Source organism: Trichosurus vulpecula, chromosome 2 (genome assembly GCF_011100635.1).
Source record: "Trichosurus vulpecula isolate mTriVul1 chromosome 2, mTriVul1.pri, whole genome shotgun sequence".
NCBI classification, from domain to species: Eukaryota; Metazoa; Chordata; class Mammalia; order Diprotodontia; family Phalangeridae; genus Trichosurus; species Trichosurus vulpecula.
In genome coordinates this window covers 183,335,398-183,348,647 of record NC_050574.1, presented here as the reverse complement: position 1 = coordinate 183,348,647, position 13,250 = coordinate 183,335,398, and the positions used below count along the sequence as shown (strand labels likewise).

Sequence of the window (13,250 nt, the reverse complement as noted above, 5' to 3'; positions counted from 1 at the left end):
CTATGGGATATACATTTTGAGATGTTTAAAAGGCAACTGGAGATGCAAGAGTAGAAGTCAAGAAAGAGGTTAGGGTGGATAAATTGATCTGTGAATCATTAACATAAAGGAAGGAATGAAGGAAAGAAGGAAGGAAGGAAGGAAAGAAGAGAGGAAGGAAAGAAGGAAGGAAGGAAGGAAGGGAGGAAAGAAAGAAAGAAGGAAGGAAGGAAAGAAGAGAGGAAGGAAAGAAGGAAGGAAAGAAGGGAGGAAAGAAGGAAGCAAGGAAAGAAGGAAGGAAGGAAGGAAGGAAGGAAAGAAGGAAGAAAGAAAGGAAGGAAAGAAGGAAGGAAGGATTTATAAAATGCCAGTCTACTATGTGCCAAGCATTGTGCTAAGCTTTACAAGCATTATCTCATTTAATTCTCACCACAAGCCTGGGCAGTATGTGCTATTATTATCTCCATTTGAGCAAACTGAGGTAACAGGTTATGTGACTTGCCCAGGGCCACAGACCTAATAACTGTCTGAGGTCAAATTTGAATTCTGGTCTTCCTGTCATCCAGTCCAGCATTCTCTCTACTTTGCCACCTAGTTGCCGATTAATTAAATCCGTAGGAGCTGATGAGATTACTAAGGGAAATAGTATAGAGGTAGAAGAGAACATGGCCCAGGACAGAGCCTTGGGGGCACCCATGGCTAGTGGTTATGATTTTGATGACCCAGGAAAGGATCCAGAAAAGGAGCAGTCAATCATGTAGGAGGAAAACTGGAGAGACAAAAGTATCAAGAAAAAGAGGGTGATCAACGGTGTTAAAGGATTTAGAGAGGTTGCTATGGATAAGGATTGAGAAAAGGCCATGGTGCGTGGCCTTTAAAGGGCAAGTAGATTTTCAGGGATGAGGAAGAAGTGGGTGGGTGGAGTCAGAGCATTTTAGGCTTAGAGAACTCTATAAGCAAAAGCAGAGAAGTCAGAATGTTCATCAGGTGTATGAAGGGGTAATAAACAATCCAGTCTGACTCATGAATAGATTATATGGAGAGGAATAGTATTATTTAACAAATTTCTGGCCAAATACAATTATTGAGCAGGGCATAATTTCTCACTTTCTGGAAATACATCTTCATGTTACATTTACAACAACACTAAAAATCAATTTCATTCCAGGGCATGGTGTGCTTCGTAATTCATTACATTATGAAAATTCTATAAGCAGAAAAGGCACTTTTTAAGGGAAACTGATATAAAAGAGGTTTCATGAGTTATAATAAGGAATCACATATTAAAAAGTCAGTCATGTATTCCAATTCAATTCAATAAACACTACATTCCTATTGTGTGTCAAGCATTTTCACAGTACATTTCAGGTTGAGACATTGTTAAAGCCAGCAAACTAAATGGGTTACAAAAGTAGAAGTTTACTGACTCATGAAGACTTGGAAGGTTCCTTCCAGTCTTAAGTCTTTAGCCAAGTAGGGAATTTTGGCACTTTAAATAAAGTACCCAATTTGGCTTTTTCTACAGTTTGTAAATAGAGTGCTTTATTTTTGCGCAGGCATGGCTATAGTAGGAAGTAGAGAAATTGATGTAAAGAGTCATAAGAAACCCAGAAAATAGCCAGGGGCATTTGTTTCTAAAAATCATCATGTTTTGATCGTATATACATCTAATATGAACTGCAAGGAGCTTTCCTCATAGAATAGCAGAATTATTTCATCTAACATTTGGAAAAGAGATTTTATGATCACAAAAGATTTCAAAATTAAGGTTAAAATTATGTGTCCAGGCAAGCACAATGAACAGTTCTAGTACTGTATCTATATTAAATAATAAATTCCTGTTTTGGCTTTGAATCTTTTGGCCTAACATTTGGAAACCTCATCCTGCCTCCCCTTCCCCTCCCCCTGCAGCTAATTAGAGCAATCTGGATCCTTGCCTTTAAAAATCTATATATAACTATTAAAACAGTGAATAAGTATAGAATTCTTTTTAAATTTTATTTGTTTTTACCTTTTTTAGGAGGGGGGAAGGCTGGGCAATTTGGGGTTAAGTGACTTGCCCAAGGTCACACAGCTAGTAAGTGTGTCAAGTGTCTGAGGCCGAATTTGAACTCAGGTCCTCCTGACTCCAGGGCCGGTGCTCTACTCACTGCGCCATCTAGCTGCCCCTAGTATAGAATTCTTAGGAAATTAATACATATACTATTTTAAAAATAAATGTGAATGAGGCAAGAGGGAAGAGAGAGAGGGGAGATAGAGAGAGAGAGAGAGAGAGAGAGAGAGAGAGAGAGAGAGAGAGAGAGAGGAGAGGAGTTTTTGCATTATGGTATTATCTTCATAATGCAAGAAAACTGCATTAAGAAATTGAGGTAATCTGTAATAACTATTTTATGAGTAATATTTAAAACCCATCTATTGCTATAACTTTCTCTATGCCAAATGACAAGCAGTGATTAAAGGGTGCTTAGTTAAACCCTCATAGGGCTAACCCATATTTTAAGGGGGATGAAAGATGTTCAGATGCTCATGCACACATGTTCTGAAATATAAAAGCCCAGTTTATGCACCTGGTGACATAATTATCAGTAGCCATAAAGTTTCACCTAAAGAGACTTGCTGTAATTCTAGGTACTGGCCCAACTTTGAATGAAACATTTGTTCCTCTCTTGGTAGTTATAAATGTCCAGCCTTTTCTAAACAGGTTTGAGAATAATTAGTTCTTGTGGCTAATTCATATGCAGCTAAATAACTGCAGCATAAATTAGAAATAGTATTGCAGAAATTAAACTATCACTGAAATATAAGGAGCAGCAGACCAGAAGCAGTGACAAACAACCTAAAGTTCAGAATTTATTCTCTGATTGTTTTTATAATCCTCAGTAAGAGCCCAAAGTTATATCACAATCCATAATTTTGATCATACTGTGTTTTGAAGGACACTTCTCCAGTATAGCAAAGTTGATATATAAATAAAATAGGGGCAGTTATGTGGAGCAGTGGCTAGATCTTTGGCCCTGCAGTCAGGAAGACCTCAGTTCAAATCAGGCCTCAGACACTAGCTGTGTGACCCTGGGCAAGTCATTAAATGTCTGTTTGCCTCAGTTTCCTCATCTGCAAAATGAGGATAATACTCTCATCTAACTCCTGGGGTTGTTGTGAGGATTAAATGAGATAACAATCGTAAGTGCTTAGCATAGCACCTGGCACATAGTGGGCTCTATACAAATGTTAGTTACTACTACTACTACATTTAAAAAAAAAAGATCAAACAGACTGAGCTCTGTGTCTAAGTAGCTGTGTGACCTTGAGTTAATCTCCAAACTTTTTTAAGCCCCCCTTTTTTCTCTCATCTATAAAACAATGGGATCAGACAAGACAATTTCTGAGGCCCATCACAGCTTTAAAACGGTATTATACTAGGCTATAGTAACTCAACTTCTCATCTGTCCTCTACTACTTAAAGTGGACCCTTGGTATGGAAAATGCTAATGGCCACAACAGTTGCAGGGATTTCAGAAGAGACTGGAGGTTAGAACTGGTTGCATTTAACCAAACATAAAGATATTTATGACTAAAGAACATCAGAGAGAAGTAGACTGAGATTATTCATTGCTTCATTTGATCCCCTGCTCCAGTTCTGAATTGCTACAGCATGAACTCTGGTCCTCTCCTCTGGTCAGCCTCTTCTCAGACTTTGCAGTGATCCTGGATTTGTTTCTATTTCTGCTCCATACACCACCCTCTTATTTCTGGACCATACGGTTAAGGACCTTCTGGCTCAATGACCCATATTCCTAGGTTCTCTCATCTCTAATCCATCTTTCACATAGCAGCCAAATTGATTTCCTAAAGCACAAATCTGACCATGGCATTTCTCTACTCATTAAGATTCAGTCAATCCCTATTGCCTCCAGGATCAAATATGAACTCTTCTTTTTGGCATTTAAAACCTCATGCAGCATGGCCTCAACTTCCTTTCTCAAATTTACTATATATTACTCCCTCTAGGTACACTATATTCCAGTTAAAGTGGACTTCTTATTTCTCTTAAAGGTCCTTCATCTCTGACCTAGATGCCTTTGTACCAAGAATGCTCTCCCTCCTCACTTCTGTCTCTCAGAATCCCTTGTTTTCTTCAAGGCTTAGCTTCTATATGAGACCTTTATTGATTTGGCAGTTGTGTGGAGTAGTAGAGATAGTGTTGGCCTTGAAGTCAAGAAGATGGGTTTGAATTCTGCCTTAGGTAGCATTAGATAAGCACAAGAATTTCCCAGCTTAGACATGCCAGACACCTTTACCATATATCCACAAACTACAGAAGTTTTGATCCTGCTTAGATAGCATCTATAGGGGCAGGACCAGGGGAGAAAAGAATCTAAATTCTTTTGAAAATATAAATGAATTAGTCTCTATATTCTTATCCCATTTTGTAAACTCCTTTGTTTCTATTGAGAATGACTGCTCAAGCTGGGGTCATCTTTTACATTATTGAGGTAAGCAGGGTTCCATTTAGTATGCTGATAAGAGTTTTCTGTTTTGTTTTTATTTGAAACTGATTGAAAGATTCTCTTCATCCCCCAAATGATCAATTTACTTATTAGCGGAATTGTCAAGTCTGAGAAATAATTATTATTTCTTCATGAGACACTATGTACATGTCAGAAAACCTAACCAAAAGCTTGATTGGTTTAAAAAAGATGTAGCATTAAAAGCTATACTTTCTCAAATACCAGTAACAAATCAGATTCTTATCAAACAGCATGGCTGAGGCAATAGGGTAGCCTATAATTTTAGTTGCCCTTCAAAGTCACTTCCAACCATAAGGCCATGATTCTAGTTGAAGTTTTAGATTACTATGAAGCTTAAGAGTTAATTATAAATGGGAAAAAAACAACATTTTTATAGATCCAAAGCAAGCCAAAGTAATTTGTTGAAAAGGATCATGGATTTTTATGTAATCTAAGCACTAATAGAAAAAAAAATCTGGTACTTATAAACTGATTCTTGTCTTAAATGAAATGCTATTCTTACTAAAATAATAATGATTATTTTGTTGTTTAGTCTGTTGTGTCTGCCTCTTTGAAATCCCATCAACCATAGCATGCCAAGCCCTTCTATCCTCCACTATCTCTGGAAGTCTGTCCAAGTTCGTGTTCACTGCTTCCATGATACTATCTATCCATCATGTTCTCTGCCATCCTCTTTTCCTTTTGCCTTCAATCTTGCCCAACATCATGGTCTTTTCCAGTGAGTCCCATCTTCTCATTATGTGGTCAAAACATTTACGCTTCAGCCTCAGTATTTTACCTTCCAGCAAATAGCCTGAATTACTTTCTTTAAGTATTGACTGATTTGATGTCCCTGTTGTTCAATGGACTTTCAAAATTCTTTTCTAGTAACATGATTCAAAAATGTTGATTTTTCGCCTTCCTTATAGTCCAAATCTGATAGCCACACCTTGCTACTGGAAAAAACCATAACTTTGACAATATGGACCTTTACTGGCAAGGTGATGTCTCTGCTTTTTATATGCTGTCCATATTTGTCACAGCTTTCCTTCCAAGCAGCAAGCATCTTTTAATTTCATGGCTGCAGTTGCCATCTGCAGTGATATTTGAGCTTGAGAATATAAAATCTGACACTGCCTCCATTTCTTCTCCCTCTATTTGCCAGAAAGTAATGGGAAGAGTTGCCACCATCAATGAAATTTGAAGCCCATCCAATGTGAGACAGGCTTTCAAAAACTCAAATGGATTGATGATCTCATTCATGTAGATGTCACCTCCAATGATGTTGACTATGGCCCATCCACGCTACCAATCCCTTTGAAACCATGTTCGCCAATAAGTCTGCTGATATATTGAGGGCCTTCCTTGCTTTCTCCCAGTGTCACAGAGATATGTGAGTATGGCACTGTACAAAATTTGATTACACTTAGTTTTACAAGGAAAACCTTGAGTACAAAGCTGAAAGGGCTTCCTTTATTTGTCAGGGGTATTTTTGCAAGAAATGACTGTAGACATTTTACATCTGGATTTCAGCATGACATTTGACAAAGTTTCTCATGATATCCCTATGGGTAAGATGAAAAGATATGGGCTGAACAATATTACAGTAGCTGGTTGATGAACAGATTGATGTTAGCTTAAAGGAGGTCTCTCATGGCATGCCTATAGGGCTCTGTCTTCAGCTCAGTTATATTTAATATTTTTTATCAGTGACATGGATGAAAATAATAATGCAAGCTTATCAAATCTGAGGATGACACAAAGCTGGAAAGGATAATATTAGATTGGAAATATCTGTATATGCTGGAAATATAGGCTTTTTAACAAAATAAATTTGAATAGGAATGAACAAAAAGTCTGGTACTTAGGTTTAAAATATCAACTGCAAAATATAGGATGGAGATGGGGGTGGGAACCAGGCTTGACAGCAGCTCATGTGACTTATGGGCTACCATTAAAAGCAAATTAAAAAAACCAACAGCATGAAATGGTAACCCTAAAAGCCACATGAATCTTAGACTATATTAATAAAAGTACAGTGTCCAGATCATTCACTCAACAAACATTTATCAAAAGCATTGGGTATATAATGATGAGAACAATCATGGAGGGGGTGGTGGTAAGAGAGAGAACAAAGTGTACGCTGGTAAGTAGAATAAAAAGTGAGATGAGATGGGGCCAAATACAAGATCATGATAAAGTACTAGAAAACTTGAGGAGGGAAAGAATATTTGTATCTTGGAAGGTCAGGCTAGGTTTCATGGTGGAGGCAGAAACTGACTTGAGCTTTGAAGGATAATCTTAAGAGTCAGAAGTGAGAAGTGACAGGGACAGCCTGTGCGAGTGCATGGAGATGGAAAGTAGTGTGTTGTGTTTTAGAAATGCTGGATTTGGGATATAGTTACTAGTCCAGTTTGGCTGGAATGTACCTAATACATCATGAAAAGGAGCATTATAAAAAGTAGGCTGGAAAGGTAGACTGGAATCAAATGCTAAGCTCAAGAATTTGTATTCCATTCTATTGGCACTATGGAGTCACTGAAGAGTTGGAGGAGAGGAGTAATATGATAAAAGCAATACTTTAGGAGAGAAGTTCCTCACTTGGGACTTGTGAACTTCAAATTAATTTTGTTGCTGTGTTTCAATATAATTGGTTTTCTTTGCAATCCTATATATTTTATCTTAACGCATTTAGAAACCCTTCTGAAGGGGTCCATAGGCATCACCAGACTGGCTGAATTGATAATTAATTTATAAAATTATGAAATGGGAGCAAGCACACTCTATTCTTTGGGTAACTTGCCAGGAAAGTCCATGATGGCAGTGGGAAACAGGGCTGTAACCACACTTTAATAGGGTACAGTGGGTACAGGGCATAGAAAGTACAGAGATAAATACCAAAAAAGGAGAGTAGTACAGAGGCAGATGGTATGGGTTTGGGGGGATAGGATGATGAAGGAAGGCAAACAGCAATGGGGAATGATATGGGGAGGGGGAGAGGCATTCATATATTATATTGTATTATATATATAATCATTCATATATTATATTAAAGTATTGTACATATATTGTATTGTATTGTATTGTATTAAAGTTGGTTGCACTTGGCAGCATGGACCCAGATAGAGACAGAAGAGGGTTCAGGAGGAAGGAGTTTGAAGTTTCATTGTTATGAGATTTGGGGGGAACAGACCAATTCTTATATGTGCCAGCTTGGGGTTGGTTCATTAACACATTCATATCCTCTCAAAGTTGTTGGTAAAGTTTTAAAGTTAAAATACCATGTCATCTCAGAGTTATCAGCACCATTTGGTGATTTGCTGGTCTTATTAAGAATATCAGGAACTCATCTGGAATTTACATATCAGAGGAACAAAAGGCTCTGACAGCAAAGCCTAGATGGCTTCCCCTGATTCAGCATATATTACCAGGATGTGATACAATACAAGCTGTACATTATGCTCCTTTGATCTTTGGTGATGGTTTGCATGTGACTTTTAGGTTCTCCTTTGTAATACTGATTGATGCCATGACACTTTAGACTGGCTACTTATAAACTTACCATATTGACTGCAAGGGGTGTGGTGGTGGTGGTTGTCAGGGGACCAGAGGAAGGGGCCCATGACACAAAAAAGTTAGGAACCCCTGCCTTAGAAAGATTACTTTAGCAGCTTTAGAGAGGAAGGATTGCAAGGAGTAAGGCTGATGGGATAGGGACAGTTAGTACTCACAGTGAGAACTTGGAAAGACCTTAGCTTAAAAGAGCCAAGATCTCCCACTGCATCCTGGGCCATCTCTGGCCGTACTGATCGATATCCGGCCACTGGACCCAGATGTCTCTGGAGGAGAAATCGAGGCTGGTGACTCTGCACAGCCATCCCTCACTCAAATCAAAGTCAATTGCAAGTCACATCATCATCTCCCTGATGTCATGGTCTTCTTCAAGAATGAAGGACAAACCACAACACAAGTTCAGGCAAGAGGAGGTGAGACCTGAATACCAGTGGGGGACATGTGAATTGTGGAGAAAGGGTTGGAAAGGAGAGATGCTTTGGAGGCAGAATCATCAAAACCTGGAAACTGCCTGGATTTGGGGGCTGTTTTTTTCTTTGTTATTTCTCCCTTAGCACCCTGAGACAGTGTGGTAGGGCTGAACTTGAGAACCAAGAGAGATGTAGGTTTGAGTCTTGCTTCTAACACTCGCTGTATAACTGTGGACGAGATACTCCACCTCTTGGCAGGACAGCTTCCTCATCTATAAAATGGGGATACATTATCACAGGGCTTCTGTGAGGAAGGAACAAAATCATGTAGGTGAGATGATGTTAAGAAAAGTGTTTTGTAATCGTTAGCGTATTCTATAAATAAATGTCAACTATTATCACTGGCACATAGTAGGTATTCAGTAAATCCCTGTTTGATTTATTTTTATGCTTTATGCAACAATAATTTTAGAGCTAGAAAGGACCTTAGAGATCATCTATTATAACCCTTTATTTTACAGGTGAGAAAACTGAGGACCAGAAACATTATGTTGAAGCTAAATTTCTGACAAGTGATCATTTGAATGCCACTAGGGAACTTATTTTCTCCTGAGACAGCTCAGATTTTGTAGATAGGTCTAATTGTGAGAAAATATTTCCTTACATCTAGGCAGAATTTGTCTTTTGGCAAACTCCATCCAGTGTTGCTGTTTCTATTCACCGGGGCCACAAAGAAAAAGTCAAATTCCTTTTCCTTGAAAATAGCTACCATTTCCACCTCAAGTCATATTTTAACCAGGTCAGTCATCCTTTTATTGCATGGCATATGATCCATATTAGGAAACAGCTGATAATAAATTACTAATTCAAATTATATATACACACATATAGAATTACTTTTTATATTAACTATTTTTAATATGATCATCTAGATATCAGGGAAGATAAACTAATCTACTGCTGACAATGCTAAAATATGTGCAACAAAAGTGATGTATTAAATTCTACAACTCTAAAGTGATGTGCATCCTTCTATAAGAAATCTTTAAAGAATAAATATGCTACAGGATTTTAGAAGTGGTACATAAAGGCATCATGGTATGGTGGAGACATCCTTGAAATTAGCAAGACCTAGATTCAAGTCTTACCTTTGATACATATTGGCTGTATTACCCTGGGCACATCCCTTAATCTCTCAGTATCTGAGGCAACTCTCTTGAAGTTGTAGAAAATGCTCCACTGAACACTGGTGGAAGGAATTTCCTCACCTGGGAGTTTCCTATATCAAAGAAATCACAAGCCTGGTCCCTACCTGTATCCCTGTTCCTACAGTAGTCATAAGAGATTTTCTCTAAAGTGTTTACTGAATACTAGAACTCTAACATTGGTTTGGAGGCATTCCTGATATGTTTTTCACATGTATGCAAATGTTTCCAGATCTCTCCCTGTCTTGAACGCATGCTCAAGCTCCAGATATCTTTACCTGAATTTCTTACCAGCCCAACAAGTCCACAAACAAAATGACTTATCACCTCCCTGCCCCCATATATCCAAATTTGTTTCTCATTATTTCACTATTTCGCTCAGTGGTTCTACCGTTCATACTGCCTCCCATATTTAGAACCTTGGAGTTATCTTAGATTCTTCTCTCTTCCTTTGACACTTATTAACCAGAAATAATTAGTCTTCCCATGTTTCTTCGAAACCATCCCCTTCATCATTTCTTACAGCCCAATAATACTCCAGAATATTCATATTCCATAATTTGTTCAGCCATTCCCCAATTAATAGACACCTCCACTGCCTTAGTTCTTTAGTTAGTTTAGTTAGTTTAGTTAGTTTAGTTTAGTTCTTAGTTCTTTGCCATCTCAAAGAGTTGTTATAAATATTTTTGTATATATGGTTCCTTTCCTGTGTTATGCTTTCTATCATCATCATCACCAACTTCCTTAATGGATGTTCCAAGTTTAACAGCAATATATAATAAGCGTAATGGGAGAGAATCATTAAAATCTGCAACATCTTCATTATATATATATATATACACATACATGCATATATATATACACATATACATATATATATACATATATATATGTTATATACATATGGTGAGGTCACATCTTCCTTATAACCAGGATAGGATTGAGCTGAGAGAAATAGCTGCTTTTCCCCTTAGACCCTCTTTGAAATGACCTCCATTTTAGATTTGTTCTTACTTCATCTTCTCACTAGGTTTCCTACTCTTCTGAGCTTCATTTTTTAGTGCACAGAGAAGAGTTAAGATATGCGGCTCAACTTTTTCACTGAATTTCACACAACGCAAATTGTTTAATTAAGAAAGGAAAATAGTTAAGACTTACTGTTTATATTATGATCCTAACTGTAGTCTGTCTGTCTATCTATTTATTTATCTATCTATCACTGTTTGCTTTTTAAATTTTTTGAGGGGGGATTTGACCCTGATTTTTGGTTTATGCTACACCTCAAATTATGCTAGTTGTTTTTTAATGGAAAACACTAGTCAAATATCAAGTGATTCTTTCTACTCTCTTGAAGTGAACATAATCTATTTGCCTAGGGTTTCCTAGAGCACTGAGAAATTAAGTGACTTATGTAGAGTCATAGGAGTTGAATACAAGTCTTCCGGGCTTCAAAGTCAGCTCTCTATTTACTAGACCACACTGCCTCTCATGCATTCTATATGGTTGGGTGTGTGTGTTTATATACACTCACACATATATACATGTAAGTGTATACAGAATAAATACAAAGAAAATTAATAAAAATAAAGACAAAATAATTAACTTCAAAGTAGGTTGGGACGGAGGCCACTAGTAGTTGGGTGGATTAGGAAAGACTTCATGAAGAATGTGGTACTTGAGCTGCATATTGAAGAAAAATAAGGATTCTGTGCAATGAAGATGAGGAGGGAGTACATTTTAGGCATTTCTGATGATCAAATCCAAAAGACACAGAGACAAGAGATGTAATGTCATGTGAGGAACAGAGAGAAGACCAACCTGGATGGATCACACAGTATGAGTTGAGATATAACCAAAATTAAGGCTGGTAAGAGCTTAAAAAGGGTTTTAAAATCTAAACTAAGTTTATTGTATTGCTATAAAAGCTACAGATAAATTTATCTAATGTTTTAAAGGAAATAGGAAGATATTAGAGTTTACTGATCAGGGGAGTGACATGGTCGGATCTGTTTTTAAAGAAAATCTCTTTGGGAATGAGGAAGCTATTATAATCATCAAGGCAAGTGGTGATGAGGGCCTGAACTAAGGTGGTAGCCATGTAAGTAGATAGAAGGGGTCAGATGAAAGTCATGTTGTAGAGTTAGAAACAACACAGTGTTTCAACTTATTGGATATGTGAGGCAAAGGAGACTAGGGGATCAAGGATAATGCCCCCTGACTCCACAGAGGTCTTCTAGCAGACCTGAATGTCCCTTTGTTAGGGATGCTGTGGAAGATTCCTGTTTAGGTGTGGCTTGGTCCAGAGGACCTCTGAGGACCTCTGAGGACCTTTCCATTTTGAGATTCTGTTGGGCTGAGTCAGAAAAAACTTAAAAAGTGTTTAGAATGATATCAGAAATAAAGATAAACAATAAAATAGTGGGAAAACAATATTGAACTTATGTATATTTAGGGGAGACATCTACTAGATAAGTTGACTGCTAGATTAAGTCAAGATATTACTCCCTTTAACTGAAAATCATTATAAAACTTTCTGAGCAAAGTCTGGGTACAATAGGATCTTTACAGAAAATTATGAAAGTTGAAACAGAACAATTCTACAGTCACTTTGAATATAAAAATCTGACATCTTATTGTAAATTTCATAGAAGGAACAATGCATCACAATTTGTATTTCCCTAGTTTCCACGCCCCCTCCACAAAACCACCCAAAAACTCTTTACTTCTGATTTTAAAATTGTCAATGCCAAAATAGATCACCAACAAATTGCATGTCTGTGTTACTGGTACAGGTCTGGCTTGTTGTTGTTACATAACTTTGGTAAGAGCAAAAATACAAAGATAAGCTTTACTAATTGTTTAATTTCTCCTCTACCAATATTTATTTTGTTATTTTTTTCTTCTGCTGTCCTCCTTCTTCAACTAATGAGCCCTGCAATTGTTCTTTATTGTTGAGCTATGGTGTCTTAGAAATTATCATTTAAAAGCATTCATTCCTTTCGTTCTGTGTAAATAACTTTGAACTCTTTAAGAGAAGCAGCAGATAAGTAATATTCATTATATAAAATTCAAATGTTTGTAAAAATATATATTATTTGTCATGATTAAACATAAGACTTACCAACTTTTAATCTGCCTGTGACCTCTCCCTCAGAATTCCGAGCATTGACAGTCACATTTTGAGTAGATTGTAGAAGCAGAGATGAATCCTAAAACAAAGGTTTACAGAATTAATCAAATCTATGGAATTTAAAATTATGACAGAGTGATTTATATACAGAAATCTCTCCATATCCACATTTTTGAAACCTGCTTATGCATTTTTGTCAAAACAGAGGTTGAGGAAAGGATAAGATGAATGAACTGTCTCTTCAAAAATGATAATAATCGTTTAGGTCTGTGATGTCTATGAGAGTTTGCAACTTATAATGTGCCTGGAATGGTTGCAAGATACAGATCAACACCAAATGCAAGCAAGTTTTGGTGATGCCTTCTTTCCTTCTCCAGTATTCTAAAGGTCAGATTTGCATTTTTAATGACTGCTATTGAATATTTTGATAATCTAAAGAATTTAG

At 37.1% G+C, this 13,250-nt stretch overlaps 1 protein-coding gene across 2 annotated transcripts in view; it reads right to left on the bottom strand.

Annotated features, from left to right (window-relative positions):
• Positions 1-13,250, bottom strand: part of SGCG (sarcoglycan gamma) — a 260,838-nt gene that overhangs the window by 97,421 nt on the left and 150,167 nt on the right. For both annotated transcript variants that reach the window (XM_036742841.1, XM_036742842.1), the window contains exon 4: positions 12,797-12,884. In XM_036742841.1, the coding sequence (XP_036598736.1) occupies positions 12,797-12,884 (88 nt within the window). The remainder of the gene's footprint in view (positions 1-12,796; positions 12,885-13,250) is intronic.